At 31.2% G+C, this 19,599-nt stretch overlaps 3 protein-coding genes across 6 annotated transcripts; all 3 read right to left on the bottom strand.

Moving 5' to 3' along the window:
* Positions 1 to 458: 458 nt before the first annotated feature.
* Positions 459 to 7,415, bottom strand: LOC113522654 (UDP-glucuronic acid decarboxylase 1). The gene is made up of 9 exons (XM_026908415.3): positions 7,202 to 7,415; positions 5,638 to 5,945; positions 5,124 to 5,303; positions 4,699 to 4,804; positions 4,246 to 4,359; positions 3,694 to 3,881; positions 3,037 to 3,169; positions 2,225 to 2,361; positions 459 to 676 (listed from the first exon to the last, which is right to left on the bottom strand). Exons 1-9 carry the CDS (start codon positions 7,260 to 7,262, stop codon positions 560 to 562), a joined length of 1,344 nt encoding a protein of 447 aa, XP_026764216.1. The 5' UTR covers positions 7,263 to 7,415; the 3' UTR covers positions 459 to 559.
* Positions 7,416 to 11,395: 3,980 nt separating this feature from the next.
* LOC113522836 (uncharacterized) lies at positions 11,396 to 13,740 on the bottom strand. Of its 2 annotated transcripts, none has more exons than XM_031913922.2 (2): positions 13,428 to 13,740; positions 11,396 to 12,832 (listed from the first exon to the last, which is right to left on the bottom strand). In XM_031913922.2, the coding sequence occupies exon 2, from the start codon at positions 12,798 to 12,800 to the stop codon at positions 11,685 to 11,687; it is 1,116 nt and encodes a 371-aa protein (XP_031769782.2). In that variant the 5' UTR covers positions 12,801 to 12,832; positions 13,428 to 13,740; the 3' UTR covers positions 11,396 to 11,684. The 2 variants fall into 2 exon arrangements, with proteins under 2 accessions (XP_031769782.2, XP_026764470.2); XM_026908669.3 differs by lacking the exon at positions 13,428 to 13,740 and adding an exon at positions 13,076 to 13,362.
* Positions 13,741 to 16,228: 2,488 nt separating this feature from the next.
* LOC128201295 (uncharacterized) lies at positions 16,229 to 19,223 on the bottom strand. 3 transcript variants are annotated; one of them, XM_052897845.1, is made up of 2 exons: positions 19,079 to 19,223; positions 16,229 to 17,558 (listed from the first exon to the last, which is right to left on the bottom strand). In XM_052897845.1, exon 2 carries the CDS (start codon positions 17,548 to 17,550, stop codon positions 16,336 to 16,338), a length of 1,215 nt encoding a protein of 404 aa, XP_052753805.1. In that variant the 5' UTR covers positions 17,551 to 17,558; positions 19,079 to 19,223; the 3' UTR covers positions 16,229 to 16,335. The 3 variants fall into 3 exon arrangements, with proteins under 3 accessions (XP_052753805.1, XP_052753808.1, XP_052753807.1); XM_052897848.1 differs by having other exon boundaries at positions 19,075 to 19,155; XM_052897847.1 differs by lacking the exon at positions 19,079 to 19,223 and adding an exon at positions 18,701 to 19,047.
* Positions 19,224 to 19,599: the final 376 nt, after the last annotated feature.

The raw sequence follows: 19,599 nt of genomic DNA, 5'->3' as shown, positions 1-19,599 counted from the left end.
TTATTCAAATAAGATCATTTGCTCTGTGAGTCTGAACTGCTACTTGAGCTGATTTTTGACATTTGATTTGAAAAATTATTTATAAAAGTCCAATATTGTACAGACCATACACATTTTTGTTATTTATGAAGACTTTGACTGGAAAGTCAAAGTCTAGTAGTAGTTAATAAATAACGTAGTTACAAAGAACAAACAACTATACCATAGACTTTAAATTTAGATCCAGCAAGGAAATTAATTGGTAAGTATTAAACTAACCATGATTTGGGGAACATTTATGTATAGTTGCATATATACAAATTCAAATATGCAAAGATCAATATTGGTTTAAAAGGGAACAGTGTCTGTTAACAAACTGTAATACAGTTTCATAGGTATTATAACAATGACTGCAAAAAAACAAAACTTGCATATTATGCAATAACATAAAAATAATTGTCTACATAAAACATTATGAATAACAATTATAATTTATTATTATATACAACATCACACTTCATTACAAACAGTCAATATAATATTATCACAATTATAGAGGATTCATAAAAAAAAAATATATCTATTGAGGACTTTTCACATTAACATCCATGTAAGTTTGATTGTTATAAAATGTTGTCCTGGACAACTCTTCCTTGAAATAATCTATTGTTCGTTGTAAACCGTCTTGTAGGGATACCTGCAGAATGAAAATATATGTTTTATTAATTCAGAAAAAAATATTAAAGAGTTTGAGACATATCAAATTTACAATGTATACCATTTTTATTTTCTTTATTTGATCATATTTAAGATATTAATGCGTATTTTATTGTAAATATATTATTACACTACATTTTTATTTTTTTTTTTTTATACCACTGATGGCAAACAAGCATATGGTAAGCGGTTACCGTAGCCTATTTTATTACGCGCTTTGTCGACCCTGAAGAAACCTATTTTGAAGAACCCCATGCTGTAGTCTCTCGGGAAAACCTCGGCAGGGAGCTCATTCCATAACCTGAGTGTTCGTGGGAGAAAGCATCTCTGAAACCGCGTTGTACGCGACCATTTAGGCTGTGAGGGTGAACTCCCTGCCGATGGCGAGCCGTACGATGATAGAAAGTGGCCGTAGGCATCATATTGAATAATTCCTCTGAGCACAATCCGTTGTATAAGCGGTAGAACACGCAGAGTGAGGCAAAATCTCTCCTAAGACTTAAGGGTTCGATACCGCTTGCAAGCATGGGATCATCGACAATTCTCATAGCTCGTCGTTGCACTGAGTCGAAGGGTTCAAGCTGGTATCTAGGTGCTCCCGCCCATAAGTGACAGCAATACTCCATATGGGGCCGGATTTGCGATTTGTAAAGCATTAGTCGCTGATCCGGCGTGAAGTAATGCTTCGCTCTATTGAGCACACCGAGTTTTTTGGATGCCAGCTTCACCTTATCTTCGAGGTGGCCACGGAACTGTACGTCACTAGAGATGTCGACACCAAGGATCCCAATGCTTTTAGAGATGTTAAGAGACGTGCCTTGGAACTGTGGGGCCACAGCAAATGGGGTTTTTTTAGCGGTGAACGCGCAAGCTTGTGTCTTAGAGGGGTTAAATTGGACCAAGTTTTGTCGTCCCCAATCAGAGACTCCAGTTAGTGTTCTCTCGATTTCAGACACAAGCTGTTCACGATTGTTCTCCACGATGGAACGGGAACATTGGTACGACTCGTATAAAGGGCATCCCCGGTGCTGTCATCCGCATAACAATGAATGCTACCGAAGGTTAACATATCATTACTAATGCGAAACAAGATAAACTACTTATTTATGTACATAAAATTTAAATAAATAAATAAAAATACAATCTGTTTTTCTACGTAAATTCCTTTAAATGGTTAGATTAATTGGTTAGATTGGATGAAATAGAAGTTGTTAGTCATACATAAAATTAACGATTTAACCATGTTATAAAATATATTAGGACAAATTTCAACAATTAGATGAGATCAAAGAGAAAGAGAAATGACAAAATATTTTAATTTAACAGCTAGACGCACCGTGTTAGTATGGGAGGTACAAAATATTTTTTTGTTTATTGACGCTTTGGGAAAATCATTTAGATTCACTGTTAACACTTCCTTAAAAGGCTAATATAATTTCGATTTCACCTGTATATTATTGCATATCATTTTTTAAGTTTAAGAAATGGTAAGATTGATTATTAATTGTGGTATTAAAAAACAACTTACCTTGGGAGACCAATTTAATTGAGCCTCTGCAATAGCGATATCCGGGCGTCGACGTTGCGGGTCGTCTTCTACTGCAGCGCCGGTGGATACCGTGCTACGACATCCGGGGACTAGATTCTTAATGATCATTGCAAATTCTGCAAAATATTGATGATATATTGACGTTATTGATAAGTGTAATTTGTACAATTCAAAATACGTAAACAATTAGAATGTGTTTTGTTCCTAATATTAATAGCCTACTATTGCCTATCCTGCATGTGAACAACTTTCTTATCTATTTTGCTCTAAAATACACGTTACAATATTCTTTTCTATTACTTATTAAATACTTTCAATCTAAGATTAAAATAATTTAAAACCTAGGTCATAGAAAACTTTTTCATCTTTAAAGGCATGTCTTATGTAGGATGTGAGGATGATAATTTATGGTGGTTTTTTTTTTTTAATATTTACCTCGAATACAGTTACGAGTACATACAATATTCTGTCAATTCATTAAGAGCCACAATTTTCGATCGATAATCTTTATATTGTATAATATTACTAGTTTTTTCCACCTTACTTTGTTCGCGTGGATTTCAATAATAGGAAAACCAATCAAATAGACCACATTTAAATGGCGTATCAAGAAAATATATACCATATTTTAAGCAGGTGCAGTAGTTTTTGCATGATGCTGTATGTTTAATACAGACAAAACTTCTAAAAACTTACTTTTGAATAATATCAATACTATTTTACTCAAATATCTCCCATGTATAGACATCGTCTATTTACAATTTTATTATATTAGTAAGAAAATAACTTGCCTTCTATAGTATGTTCAACAGGATTTCCAATGTTAACAGGTAAAGTGTAACTGGATGCCATTAAGGACAACAATCCGTCTACCAGATCTGACACGTAGCAGAATGATCGGGTCTGCTTCCCATTTCCATATACCTGAAATATAAAAATGTTACGATCAGTATACTTACACGTAGGAGGTTTTCCCAAGAAACTACAGCATGGGGTTCTTCAAGGGGGGGGGGGGGGGGGGGGGGGGGGGGGGGGGTAAATAGGTTTATTCATTTCACAATTTACGCGTAAAACGATATTGCAGGTGTTCATATATTTTTACCATCAGGTAAGCCGTATGTTGTTTAGTTTAGTGGTATAAAAAAAAACGTAGGGACTGAAATATGTCTTCTAATAAATAATTTATAGTTCCACAATTTACCATATAATAAGACTCCATATTTTTTTAAGTGTCACGTCATCTTGTTAATTTGTACACATTTGAATAAACATATTCTCAATTTAGACTATTTAAAATATAATATAAAAATCACAATCAGTACACGTTATAATACTTAAATGGATAATTTGCATTGTTTGTTTTGTTTGTAATGTAGTAATAAAAAACTTTAAATCTTTTTAGGAAAAAAGTACATTGGAGTTCAATAAATTTTAAAATATAATCTTACAGTTATAGTTAAATTTTGTAAAGCTTGCATAATAAAGTTGGACACTACACGACCATCGGAGACGTGCATTCTAGGCCCATATGTATTGAAGATTCTTGCTACTCTCACAGACACATTCTCTTGTTTGGCATATGAGTAAGCCAAAGTTTCAGCCACTCTTTTGCCTTCGTCATAACAAGCCCGCGGACCTGAAATAAAAGTTACTGTGAATATTTTTTTTTTAAAATATTCAAATTATTGTTCAATAGGCTTGAATTGTTATTGAAGAATTGATCTGATAGAAAACTAAATTGTGAATCTTTGAATATAACATGCATAAATATATATCATATATTAATAATAAGAATCTTAATTTATAGTAGTATTGTTGTTTCATTGGCTGTTAGAATATAATTGAGAAATATTGAAAGCATTTTAATTTATTTTACAAAAATTACAAACAATCTGAACATTGTCATACTTTGGTATAAACACACTTAATGGCTGTCTAAATTTAAATCTTAGAACACCTAAATGTTGAGTTGTGGAACCCAACTATATTATAAAACTAACCTATTGGATTAACGTGACCCCAGTAAGTCTCAGGCTGGGGGTGCACCATGGGATCCCCATATACTTCGGATGTGCTGGCAATTAAGATCTTGGCTCCAACACGCCGTGCTAGTCCTGTAATTTTTATTCAGTTTTAAGGAATTATATTGTAATTGTATTACATTTTCTTACCAAAATTAATTAAATTAGACTAAATCCTTGAATTATATTTGGCGAATTAGTTATTTAAAGTATGTTTAGTTATGCACATTAAAAGAATCAAATGGATATCTAAATAGTTTAAACTGAAATTGCTTTAATAAAACAAGAACTGTGAAATAATCTTTATTTAGTGGTAGTAATGTTTTTATCATCTAGATCTGGAAATATATTTATTGATTGCTTTTAAGCAGGTTAGCTATTACATTTCTAATCATTAATAATCATATAGAATTAATTATATAACATACATACCTAACATGTTAATGGTGCCCAGCGTGTTGGTTTTGATAGTCTTTACTGGATTTTGCATATAGTGCGGTGGACTAGCAGGACTAGCTAAGTGATATATTTCATCAGCCTGAAATGTGGAAAAAGAAATGGTAAATAAATTATTATTGACACTGTAATATATGTATATATGTATTAATGATGAGTACATATAATGAAAAATATAGTGTATCAACAGTTATATTAATATCTTTATAATTAAACTATTATCTTTACGCTATATCGCTTATGGGGATAAGCATATGGTATGGAGTATGTTTTGCTTAATTCTTTTTCATTTAACACCCAACCACAACAAATACAAAAAAAACCTTTTAGTTATAAATAAATGTCAATTTGTTTTTATTTCAATATATAAATATTTTTTTTATAATAACTAAAACATATACCTCAACATACAGTGGATTGACAATGTCATGATGAATCAACTCAAAGTTTCTGTGACCAAACCAGTGTTCAACATTGCGTTTGCGGCCAGTAAAGAAGTTGTCAACTACAATTACTTCATGACCTTGCATCATAAGAACGTCTACAAGATGAGACCCCACAAATCCAGCACCTCCTGTCACCTGAAAATGTATAAATAAATAGGAGAAAAAAATAAAAACATATTTTGCCAGTGTACATATATAGTAAAATATGAAAAGAAAATTGAAGCTAGTATACAGAAAATTTTCATATGATGATAAGTACAAACAAAGTTATAAGAATTTCTCAGTCAATAGTTGTACATATCTTATTTAATACCCTGCATTCTTTTGTTAGTTTTTCATTTGTTATAAGTACAGTATTAGCTAATTTTGTATTTCAGTCAGGTCTCCAATAAAATAAAATTCTAAATTGTCTTTGGACTTCTAACCAGTTGTGAATTATTATAATTATACATTACATAAAAAAACTAACCAATATTCTCTTTCTCTCTTTGTATCCTAAATACTTTACATCAGGATATTTCTGTGGTATTCTTCCTTCTAAAAATGCAATTTTTTTCTTCAGTTGCTCTATTTGAGCTCTGGTTTCCTGCAGTTCCTGTTTTATATTATCATCAATTGCACTGTTAGATGCCATTTTTCTTTTGTCTACATAAACATGTTCCCTCTTTGGTATTGAACTGAAATCTCGGTACACTACAGCTGGGATATCTTCAGATATTTTTTTACTGCTGTTAATAATATCAGTATCTTTTCTGCTTATAAGAAATAATAAAATTACTGTAAACAAGAAAAAATATCAAAATTACATATGTTGTTTTTTCTGGTTTACTCAACATAAAATTGCCAAATATGATTTTTATCATCTTCAAACAACAATGAATTATTAAGATATGTTCATGTAGTAATTTTAAGTCCACATAATGAAAGAGATAATATGTACTGATCATTATGCACTATTTTATTTCTTTATTTCATTTGGAGTTTAATATTATTTATATATTATTTAAATTGGTCAAGAGATTATGGAGCAGGGCCGCTACCCAACAAAGAGTAAAAATTGTAATAAAGATTGTATGCTACAAAAAAAACTGAATTCAACTGTGACAAAACTGTGTAAAAATTTATTATACAATACCCATTATAATTTACACCTATAAAAAATATTAAGATTATAGATAGATAAATAGATACTCCTTATTATTTTCTTCAAAAGATTACAATAGTAAATTTATTATAAATACAAACATTTACAAAAAATATTCACAGTGAGACAACAATGGGCAACCTTATCGCTAAATGCTATTTTTTTCCAGGAATTAAAACATGAGTATATAATTATATTTTTTTTTATACAACTTAGAATGACAAACAAGCTAACAGCCCACCTGATGGAAAGTGGTAACCATCACCTATAGATATAAATCTGATACATAGCCCTTTATCATATTGGATTCTATGATGCTTGGTAAAACGTAGATATTGTGTGATCATTTATCAGAACAGTAACAATTTAAGGATATATTTTTTACTGATGTGCTCAAAACAAAATATAATAATTGTAATAAAAATTTATGAATTATATCTATTAAGTGTACTTGACAAACACTTCTTACTACCATGTCAGGGGTTATAGTACTGTGTTTATTTATTTATTACAAGCTTTTGTCCATGACTTCGTTTGGATAATAAATAGTTTGACTATTGACTCAGACTTGAGGAGCATTATTCCTCAACATCAATAAAATAACCTTTATAAGAATACTTACTGGTCTATTTATTGATATTTAAAATCGAAGATATTTCTTACCTTTTTTTCTCATTCGTACGATTTCGTCTAAGTTATACTCATACTCATTAGTTGTTTTTTTACTTATTTTTATTAGCAATGTAGTTTTGGCATTTATTTTAATTAAAATTACTGTATAATTTTATTATATATTTCGAAAGTAATAATTATACTAAGACTATATTTTCACGCAGATTGTTACTGACAGAGAAACAAAAATTATGATAACCAAAAATAGTATACTTACTTAAAAATAAAACACATATGACAAAAATTGTCTTTCTAAATTTAAGAGGTTGCCTTATCATTTCTGAAAAATGCTTACAAGCTACAGCTCCTCACATTTCTATTATTGTGTAAATTTTCAGAAATTTCATGTTGAAATAGAATAAGTATTATAAGTTATAGGTACAATACAGAGTAAACTGCGATAAATTTATCTGTACTTGTAAGAAGTGATTTTTTAGTTATGTATGTTAATTAACAGTTGGCACTACTTTTATATTAACGAAGTAAGAAAATGAATCTATGCTATCATCTAGAAGTATCAATATAATAAAATAAATTGCATTGCATAACTGTTATTATATGCCTTTGTATGTGTTTATTAGCTTTTCCCACTTTAATTATTTCGTTGTGTTCAATATAATTAATGAAATACAAAGTCCATTTTCAAAATGGTCTATTTGGAATATTTAATGTCGTATTTTATAGTTCAGTTTCCGTGTAGAGCATAAATTTGTACAAAGCACTGAAAATTTGAAGACGAAGGTCTTTAACCGGTACGTTTCTTTATGTAATATCTGTTTAAGATTGCTATAGTCTGCCACGGTGGTACATAGCTGAGAACGGTAACATAGTATTATACAAAAACGTTAGTATTATAACTCACAGATCTGACATGAACTTTTCTATAAACATGACAACATTGCGGTTTTGTTTTGACGTTTGACATTATGTCAATTTATCACCGATTAATGTCTAAGAACAAGGATTTGCAATTGATTAATGTCATCCAACCATAGAAAAGACCGCGATATATGTATATATATCGCGGTCTTTTATATATATATATATATATATACATATATATATATATATATATATATATATATATATATATATATATATATATATGTTACGTTTATGACATCTAGTGCGGGGTCGTCCTACACTGCGTTTGCCCATACGGAGTAGTACCTGAAGAACCTGTTCTCCACCTGTTGTCGGTTCTTTAAGCTATGTGTTTTTTTTTATACAACTGAGAATGGTAAACAAGCTGATGGCTCACCTTATGGAAAGTGGTAACCGTCGTCTATAGACATGAGCAGTACCATGTTTCGCCTATGATATCCTCCATGCGTTGCCATTCCTGAGGACTCAGATGTTATTCCTCTGTGCTCTGTAAATTCACGCCATATCCCACCCTTCAAACCGAAACACAGCCATTCAAACACAACTGCTTTACGATTGAAACATGAATGGGACAGAGGACCACCCAATTGTCACTCAGTTTGCTTATTTTTCGGGCTATGTCGGTTATTTTCGTTATTTTACGGATTTCCTCGTTTTGGATTCTATTACGCAAAAAATTCCGAGCATAGCTCTCTTAAAAGCTCGTTGAGTAATTTGAAGCTTTTGTATATGGGAAGTCGAGTAGGACCATGTTTCTGTTTCATAACTTATTACTGGTAATACGCACTGATTAAAGACCTTCGTCTTAAAACTTTGAAGTATTTTGGATGAAAAGATGTGGCGTAGTTTTCCGAACGCTGCCCAGTTGAGTTAGATTCGTTGGTTGAACTCTCGGTCGAAGTTGGACTTACCTATTCGGAAGTTGTTCTAGGTATACATACTCGTTCACAACTTCCAAGCGTAGTGTTTTCAATCGTAACCGGTAAAGGAGTGACATGGACGTTAGTCATGATTTTAGTCTTGTCCATGTTCACCTTAAGACCTACCTGTTGAGAAGCACCATTGAGGCCATTAAGCATAGTATCCAAATCTTCCAGGGATTCAGCTATGATTACTATGTCATCGGCAAATCGAAGATCAGTGATGTATTCGCCATTGATGTTTATACCATATCCTTTCCAGTCCAAGAGTTTGAAACATCTTTCAATGTAGCTGTGAACAGTTTCGGGAATATGACGTCACACTGTCTTAAACCTTTCTGCACTAAGATGGGTTACGTATTCTGGGTCTGTACTCGGATATACATCGTAGTCTCGGAGCATCGTTCGGGAAATTTTTAATCTAATTACTTGGATCTTTGAAAAATTAGCACGTTTTCTTTTTATTTAAAAAAAGAATGTGTCAAATTAATTCAGCCAAACGTGAAATTAAGTGATTGAATGTTGACCTGTTTATGATATTCTATCTATAATATAATTCAATTAGGCATATGGTTGTCTGGTGCGTCATTTTTCTAAACTTATCTCTAAAATCTAAATATTAATCTGATACTACAGCGAAATCTTTATTCTGTGGACTAATATGAACTCGGTTTCTAACAGATTCACGTCAACATTTTTATAAATAAAAAAAAAAATTATAGTTCATATAACAGTAATTCGCTAAAACATTAAAGTTTAGGTTAAGAGATAAGTTTAGAGAAATGGCGCCTCAAAACCGTGGCTGTTTTTTTTTTCTATATTTAAGACTGATGTTTTTAGTGACTGATAGTAAATAATAATATAGTATCCTATATTTTTTATAAGTATACCAATTTTGTATAATTATATTGTATGTGGATCTTTTCATAACACAGTGATTTTATGATATCCAATTCTATTCAGTTCTATAATATCCAAAAATGTAATTAATTGTAAGAACAATTAATATTTAGTATTTAAAAAATATTTTCTCATAAATTAAAGTAGGTAGATTCTATACAAGTTCCGAGTATCTGCTGAAATAGCAATTAACTGTCTGGATTAGACGAAAAGAAATTTAAAATTATTTCGGTAAGAAGATGAGAATACTACTTGACTGTACTGTTAACTTATCATGCATTTTTAACTTATAAAATTATATTACTTATTTACATGTAAGTACCTACTTATGAGTAGGACATATTGGTGAAAATGGAATCTGCGCTAACGGGATACGCTAGCGGAGCACCAGTGAAGGGTAATTGATGAAAATGAAAACAGGCCAGTTAGCCCATCATGATGCATTCATCAGGAATTAACCATGACAGTTTCCAGGGGGAACCGCGAGGAGGTGGTCTGGTTGGGTATATTGCTAGCAATAGGATTCTTAGTCTCCATTACTAACAATCCCTGTCCCCCCAGTAGAACATATTGGACGTCTCGAACTACATTGTACACTGTACAAAGTCAACGAAAGAAACAAGTAAAGTGGATCATATTAAGATAGATGTTAACATTCGATTCAGGATGAGCTATGAAACCGATAAAATTGCTATTATTAGGACTCTAATAAATATTAGTACAGCTTTCAAGTTCTGCAGTGTTGCTAGATTGGACATTTTTTCCGCAATTTTGTGTAAACGCGTTTATGTGTGCGAAATTTTAGTGTAATCAAATTCTTGTAGAATTTTTCGGAGAAAAGTGAAATGGGCTTGGAGAAATTTAGATAATTTATTTGACAGTTTTGGTATTTGTATTATACTGTATATAAATACAATAAAATATATCAATGAAGGTAACAAACAGAGGATTGCAATAAGAGAGGGAGGGAAGAATCGTTCGCTTTGTGGTACATGACAAAATATAAAAATTGATACAAATTTTTTATTTGGAGAAAAAATATTAGACATTTGGGTAAAAATAAAAAATCACATCTGGCAATCTCGTAGTCATACCCAGTATCCGTCTGATTATTGTATATATTAGATTAGTAAATACCTGATGGCATTTTATTTTATAGCGAATCGAAAGCTAGATTGATTCCAGAGATGTCTTTTTTTTATTAATTTAAATTTTATTTTTTTTATTTATATTAAAATAGATAACTAGACTACTAAATATATCACATGAATTGGTATATGTTCAATAGATACAATAAATAAAAATTGACTATGTGTGCAGAAATATTAAAGTACGTAGTCGTATATGATTTAGATATCTACTTTATATTATAAGCACTTTATTCTCAATTTTGTGTATAATATAGTATATGTATAGTACTTTACACATTCCCAACGTTCCCTTCCTTTTTTCTTCAATCCTTTACTTTATACCGTAGGTGGCGGAAACCACCAACAAATGCATTCCCAAAGAGGGTTGACGTCAGGCAGGTGGCCAGTTGTAAAACTAAAAAACCAAATCTTTTTGTAATATGGATAAAATCATATAACGCCGACCCCAAATGGTTGGGATAAGGGTAGGAAGATGATGATGATGATAGTATATGTCATATATGTAAGTATATTTGTCATTTATATATATATATATATATATATATATATTTATTCGTTTATATATGTAATTTTAGTATGTATGTATATCAATAATTACTAGTACCGCATTCGAGTATTCTGACAATTCCCTATGGTTGACTGGGAGAGAATGCTTTTAGCATTAAGTCCACCATGTAAACATATTTCTACTAATGAATAAATAAATAAAAATATCTAAGTATGTAATTTATAGGAGCTTATTACATATTTAAGTATAACTTTTGACATAAGCGCTTAATTTTTTAAACTTTCAGGTACCTCCAAGTAATTAATTATCTATCTATTTACTTGTTTTAGACCTAGACTATTTTACACAAGTGCTTCGAATACGAACAGGTATATCTGGATGATCAGAGAAGAGTCCATCGATTCCGGTTGCAAGATATGTTTCTATTTCACTTTTTAAGTCTCCAATAGCATTTTCGTCACTGTTAACACTTTGAAAATTAGCAGGAAGAAAAAAATTTTCTGCCCGAAAAGTATGGGGGTGCACTTTTAATCCAACGCTATGAGCGTCCTTCACAAAAGCGGTCGCTTTACCTAGTCTATTATTAGAATCTCTTGGAATAATATAACTTTTGTCCGGACCTACTGCATATGCATATTTAGCAACTTCTTTTAATCCTTCCAATGTTGCCATATCACCATAGGTTAGACCAGTTCCAAGCTCTCGTTGATCAAATGGTTGAGTAGATTTGTTATCGAACAATTGCAGCAGTCGTAAATCTGTGATATTTTTAAGCTCTTTAAGATTATTTACTTCAAAGGATTGTATGTAAATTGGTGCATTAGATCCAATATATCCATTTTGATGAAGCGTGTCTACTACTAATTGCTCCATGGGCAAACCCAGGCGTCGGAAGTGCGTGCTATGTTTAATTTCTGGGTAAATGCCAATAACACGTTTTTGCACATGTTGAAAGTTCTTGGCTAGGTCTATAATCTCTTGGAAGGTCATCACAGAAAATGAGTTATTCATTCTGGCATTGCCTGGTCTTATAGTCGGTATGCGTTCGATTGCGCGTAAAATTTTTATTTCCGATAAATTGAAATCTTCAGTGAACCAACCGGTTAATTCAATTCCGTCAACAGTTTTCTTTCGGCGACGGTCAGCAAACTCTGGATGTTGTGAGATATCTGTGGTTAATCCCAATTCGTTGTCGTGCCGAATTATTAAATATCCGTCCTTAGTCATCACGAGATCTGGTTCGATGTAGTCTGCACCCATTGTAAGTGCAAGGGTGTATGCGCCGAGAGTGTGTTCGGGAATATAACCGCTTGCCCCACGATGTGCTATTACGAGTGGGCTGCACTCGGAAGTTCCTTTCTCAATGTCATTATCGGATAAGGTTACAGGCGTTGATGAGGAATTTACTCCAAATCCTAACAACAGTATCCCTAAGGATACCCGAAAATCCATTTTTATTGCCTGTTACCTAACAGGGATTTCACCTGTAAACCAGATAATTAGGTTGGTTGATAAGATTGAAACCTTATTGCACAAGTTATAAATTTAAATATATTAATTTAAAAATAAATTAATACTTAAAATGGTAAAATCGAAAATTAATAAGAGTTTTTGATACGTCTGCGTCTGTTTATTATATAATTATTAAAAAATGTGATCAGTCACGAAAATCACACATGTTTAATTATTTTTATAATTTGAGTAAAGCTATATAAATATAGACTCACAGTTGTTAATCTGATGATCTGAAACGTCTGTATACAACAATAGTAAATATAAGAATAATTGAGTTTTGAAGTAGTCTTAGCGACGACTCGCTTTTAACGAAACATATATGAAGACAAAATTGTTAAGACTGTATGTAGTTTTATTTGTAATTTGATGTTTACGACATACCTATCTAGTTTGAAATAATATATATTTTTATAATATAGGCAGCAAACGAGAATGCGGGTTACCTGATGGTACTTAAGTGATTACCATCACTCATAGGAACCCGCAACATTAGAGAAATTGCAGGTATGTTGCCGATTTTTTGGGAAGGAATATGTTCTTTTCTTAAAGGTTTCAGTGTCGTACCTGTTCGGAAAGACTGCTGCTGGGAGTTGGCTCCATACTTTGCTTGTGTGTGGACGACCGCCATTCATCCATATGGTTGGGTTAATAAACTTTAGTTTGTGGCGGGTTGTACATGTTGAAAACTCCCCATGATACATGTGATAAAATACGCAAAGAGATGAGAAAGAGAGAATTAATAAAGAAAAAAGAAGTGTATGACAATTTCGCCTCCTCTGCTATAGTACCTACCTAGGTGGTAATACAATATACAACCTAGGTGTAGAGCAAACTGTAAGTTTAAAAAATCTCCAAGACAGGACTTCTTTGATTAGAAGGTAATATTGCTAGATGAAATCTTTTATTTCTACCGAAATTTATATTTTTTCTTCAAATTGATACAATTTTCATCACTTTTACAGTAACAAGTCACAAATATGTGTTGGTTTTCAAAATGTTTTCTAATTGCCACGCCAACTAAACGAAAACTGTTGTCTATGCAAATTTCTTCAGGTTCCTGTTCAATTCCTATTGGTATAAACCAATAATTTTCTTTATTTAAATATGCTATTTACAAGTATTAAAATTATCAAAATAATTACCCTAATTATTCTACATCCATTTTACTTTTCTCATAATATTTTTGACATATATGGCTAAATAATAGCGGTTTCTTTTATTTATGTATAAATAGATATTAAGTACCTACATGTGTCGTAATATTGTTAATCATAAATTCAAGGACATTTTACACTAGATACTAGTAAAATCTACTACATAATACATTTATTTGTTCATTATAGATATATTTAAAAAACACTGCTTGAGTTTAGTACTATGTATGTTAAATACATTTTTCATTGCCTTGAATTGAACTCAATAAGAGATTGAAAGCGACGATTATTCGATTGACCGATCGTATTTCTAAAAATAATATATCCATCAGCATAACGAATATTAGGCTGAATATGTACACAAACATTTTTAAAATTATTACACCATATAAAAAAAATGTGTCTGCTATATTATACGAGTATCATGCATAGAAACTATTTAGTCTATTCTAAAGTTAGATATTTAAAAATTTGTAATAATGTCTTATTTCTATGAGGAAAAAGCATAAAAACACTTCGAACTAACATTTCGGGAGCACAGATAGTTCCTATAATATAATTCACAATATTATTTTGTTCGTGAGTATACTAATACAATTAGATAACACTATATCTATAGTGTACCGACGTACACTTTGTTGTGTGATGGCGGATGCTGAAAATAAATCGGCGAAGTGGCGCGAGTGGAGTGATCTATATGGCCTGATCAATGATAACGTTGCCTAACGAAACAAATGATAAGTAGCCACATTAAAGGTGACATATGTTATAAAATCGTCACATTATCTAGATATCTATCTATAAAGGATAACAATATAGATTAAGAATAGGATCTTCGGATAAAAATATCGATGAAGGGATTTTATAAAGAAAACTACAACGGCGACTCCATTCATTTACAATGTTTGTTTACGTCACTACTCTGTATTTGCCAATTTTCATGAGCATTAATTTAGATCATTTCAGTGTAAACAATGAAAACGTGAGGTATTTACAGAATCGAACTTAATTAAGGCAGTAAAAAAGAAAAGAAAATTCATCAAGTAAACACTGATGGCTGTAGACTTGTTAAATTTCCACATCGAATTTTAATATCGAGTGTCACGTTTATCACAACGGTAATAGTTGACAAATATCTCCGATTTCCCTAATCCACTAGGGATTTAATTTTTTTTAAATGACGTATTCGTTCTATTTTATTGGGATTTCAAATATTCTAAATTACGAAAAAGTTATGTACCTTACGCTACGACCTGTATGTGTACTCAATTTTAATTTAAGTAGTAAATAGAGTACTTACTCCTGCATAATTTATGACTTTAAAAATTGGAAAAAGATGTAATATAAAGATCTAATATCTAAGAAAAATAGGAAGAGTAATTATAAGGTTTCTATTTTGGCGCTTTACGTACCAAATCTTAAAATACACCTTAAACCGTGCTTGAGCCGTACAGATTTACCTATCTAAATATTTTTAACTCAAGAAATGATGAGTTAGTCTGTCACTCATTTGGAACTTCATTAGATTTCTGAGATTAGGTAATTGCGGATATCCTTTTTAAATTTTATCACGTAGCGAAACTCGGAGTATAGCCTTCTTCGTAATTTGCATATAGATACTTCAAGATTCCTCATGTAATTAGTAGTAAGTCTATATTTCAGTTTCGTAAATCATCATTATTAACCGATTTTTCTTTTGAAAATTAAAGATATATTTGAATGCAATAGTTTGGCAGATTATAGAAAAATCTAGGAAGTATTGATTTGCCCATTATATTTTCTGATGTAATAACAAACGTTATGTAATAATCTACATCACACATATAGGTACTAATTAATATTGGAAATATATCTGGCGTAGTGCCAGCCAGAATTCGATTGTTTAGACACTTACAAAGACGAAAATTCTATAACAGTAGCAGTAATTAACATTTCGAATGTAGAATATGAAATATTAGATAATACTCATAATAATAATTCATTTATATAACAGAAACATATCCTTTTATATGATTGTTGTTTGTTCACATGTATTTAATATAAGTAAGAAACTAATAGATCGAAACATAATTGAACTAAAAATATTTTCTTCATATTATCGTAAGTTGCAGATTATATAATGTAAATAAACACTAAGAAGTAATTTTTAAAATTTTCATACAAACTGGAAATCATGAATTTCTTAAGGGCGAAATTGAAGGAAATAATTAGTATAATAATAATAAATACGTATATTATGTTTGTTGTTTATAGATTAAACAAAATAGAAATAAATGCTTATACAAGAATAGAAGAGACAATTACCATTACTACTAAAACTAAAAAATGTAGCTACAAAATATAAAGAAAACAGAAATCGATAATACTGAATTCAAAGCTACTAATTTACTGACCGAGTTCGGCTTGAATTGACATACCGGTTCCTCAATTACACATTTTGTTCGTATATTAGCAGGTACATCAGGCTGATCAGCAAAGAAACCATCTATTCCAGTATTTAAAAATGCCTCTAATTCACTCCTAAAGTTACCGATAGCATGTGGAGATGTGTCATTACTTTGAAACTCAGCAGGAAGATAGTAGTTTTCGGATCGAAAAGTATATGGATGTACTTTAAGTCCAGCTGCATGTGCATTTGTTACAAAATCAGTGGGAATACCTAGATTATTAAGAGAAGTACGCGGTATTATATAATTTTTCTCAGGACCTACAGCGTGTGCATACGTTGCTACATCTTTTAATCCCTGGATTGTTGCCATTTGCCCATAGGTGAGGTTAGTACCGAGTTCCCTTTGATCCACAGGCTGAGATAGATGCGATCCATATAACTGTATTAAACGTAGCTCAGTTATATTCTTCAATTCTTTTAAGTTGCTTATTTCAAATGATTGTATGTATATAGGAGCATTGGGTCCTGTATAGCCATTATTATGTAACAGATCAACCAATGGTCTTTCCATAGCTAATCCAAGGCGACGAAAGTGAGTACTGTGTTTAATTTCCGGATATATACCTACTTCACGACAGTAAATACCTTGCATGCTTTTAGCAAGATCTATAATTTCTTGGAAAGTAGGAACATCAAAAGATTTGTCCATTCTAACATTACCAGGTCTTATATTAGGTATGCGTTCTATTGCACGCAATGTCTTTAATTCTGCCAATGTGAAGTCTTCAGTGAACCAGCCGGTTATTTGTACACCGTCAACAACTTGACTGCGATGACGCGATTCGAACTCGGGATGTTCCGATACGTCTGTGGTAAGGCCTAATTCGTTGTCATGTCGAGCGATCAGATGTCCATCTTTTGTCATAACGATATCAGGTTCTATGTAGTCGGCGCCCATAGTAACTGCGAGAGCATAGGCACCGAGAGTATGTTCAGGGACATAACCACTGGCACCACGATGGGCTATTATTAATGGCTTACAAATATCCGCCGTCGATATTTTAGGTTCTTTATTTGTTTGTACTGCGGATAGTGAAACAAAGATAATAGCGAGATATTGCCATGTATATGCACGTTTCAGCATTTTGTTTCCTGTAAGAAAAAAATAAATAAATAAAAATCTCTTTTAATAATAGAATATGGTATTCTATTATTACTAATTGCTAGGTATACCTCATTGGTCTGGTGGCTTATTAAGTTTTAATTTCAAGTTCTCTTATATCGGTGTACCTATTAGTACTTTGTCTTGCCCCTGGTACATGGTTTGGGGATAAAAAGGATAGTTAAACATTGTATTTACACTCTACATCACATAAAATTATAATATTTACAGTTATTAAAAAAATGACTAATATGCAACTTTCAGTTTTAAAGTATAACTTGCAAAACGATTATAGCTTCCTACGAAGGTTTCCCCAATGATTATATTATGGGATTCTTCAAAAAGGGTGTATTAAGGTTTCTTCAGGGTCGGCAACGCGCAAGTGACTCCCCTAGTATTGTAGGCGTTTATAGGTTACAATGGTCGTTTACTATCAAACGGGCTGTAAGTTTGTTAGCTACCTTCGTGGTATAAAAAGAAATTAAAAACTTTCGTAACACAGGATTAAGATAGATAGATTGATACTACCACAATAGATGTAACTAATTCTCTCGGATAGGTAGAAACCCTATAAAAATTATAAATAACTTAAAATATCCATTATGAGTTAGTTTTACGTATACCCAGACATTTGTTAACTGGTTTTTATACCAAAAAATCTATGCTGCAAGAAATATAGACAAATTTATATATACATTATAAAAACTATTGTGTTTAGAAATTTAACATTTTCACATGAGTTAAAAACGACAAGACAGTATATTCAAGGAATTTTAAAGCCAAGAGATCTAATAATTTCCATGGGTAAGAAGACGCGAACGCGTTATTTCGAGTTATAATTAACTACCTTATTGTAATCACGAAATTATACGTGTAAATTATACAATATAAAATATAATAATAATGACATATGTAGATGTAAATATAAAAGTAGACGAGTAAAATACATAAATGAATCGTATACAAATAAGTAGTGTTTATATAAACAGAAAGTTTTCTTGATAAATCAAAGCTTGAGTTTCAAATTAGCGATTGCCATCTATTTGTTTTTCAATCATTAAAAGTAATCAACACAGATAATATTATCTAACACATGTAATATTTAAATTAGAGTCGTAAATCGGATACTTACCATAAAAAAATATTATTTCATGAAAGTGAATAAGGCGTTTTTTAATTTTAATTATTATTAATTAATACTATGTATCTTTTTATAATCACGATAAGTCCTATACACTTCGGTTGTGGAGATTCTACACCAAACATTTATGATCACTAAAATCAGTGTAGCCCTTTTTAAATTATTTTTTTTTCTATGTGATGCAGATTATTTAATGACATATTATTTTTTAAGGTAAAAAAAAATATAATATTGTAATGATGAAAAAAAGAATAACAATAATATTCAATATTAAAGAAACAAATTAATCGTTCTTATTAGGTATTTGTTCAGCTGATATTCGAGAGCTCTACAGTTAAGAGTTTTATACAATATGAATTACACACTTACGTAAATGTACAGTAAAATGCTCCTGATGTGAACACTGAGTGTATCACGTAAACACTTATTTCTTTTTAAAAATTATTGCTTATTTCACTATCTACCTATTATTAAAACAGTCTGTTTCTTTCAATGTTTATTGTAGTATTATAAGTGACAAAATACGTACAGTTGTGAAAAAAAAGGCTACACTTTAAAGAATATAAGTAAAGAATTATCCTTATCTCTTTCCAATTTTGCACTAATTACCTAATTTTATATCTGACTACATATATCGCCGTGTCATTGATCTGAATCGGTAGCATAGGTTGGTATACTAATTTCATCATATGTGAAAAATCCTGTAATTTCGTGGATATACTTACCTTTATCTATTTATACATTTTAATATCATCACTTGTCTATTTATCTGTACTGTATTAAGATATATAATATAGTTCGAAATAATATTTCTGGGTTAATGAACTAGGTATATCATAATGACTTAGTTCATTGCTTGATATAGGTAAACTATTATCATATTGATTTTA

This window comes from Galleria mellonella, unplaced genomic scaffold (assembly GCF_026898425.1).
Source record: "Galleria mellonella isolate WM207_F2 unplaced genomic scaffold, CSIRO_AGI_GalMel_v1 utg38, whole genome shotgun sequence".
Lineage (NCBI taxonomy): Eukaryota > Metazoa > Arthropoda > Insecta > Lepidoptera > Pyralidae > Galleria > Galleria mellonella.
Note: the sequence above shows the minus strand (reverse complement) of the source record. Positions and strands in the feature narration are given on the sequence as shown.

Coding starts and splice junctions, on each gene's coding strand:
- LOC128201295 (XM_052897845.1), bottom strand. CDS start 17,550: ATGCTGAAACGTGCATATACATGGCAATATCTCGCTATTATCTTTGTT.
- LOC113522654 (XM_026908415.3), bottom strand. CDS start 7,262: ATGATAAGGCAACCTCTTAAATTTAGAAAGACAATTTTTGTCATATGT. Junction 3,170..3,693: donor TACAAAATTTAACTATAACT/GTAAGATTATAT, acceptor TTTATATTTCAG/GTATATGGAAATGGGAAGCA. Junction 677..2,224: donor AATTAAATTGGTCTCCCAAG/GTAAGTTGTTTT, acceptor TTCATTCTGCAG/GTATCCCTACAAGACGGTTT.
- LOC113522836 (XM_031913922.2), bottom strand. CDS start 12,800: ATGGATTTTCGGGTATCCTTAGGGATACTGTTGTTAGGATTTGGAGTA.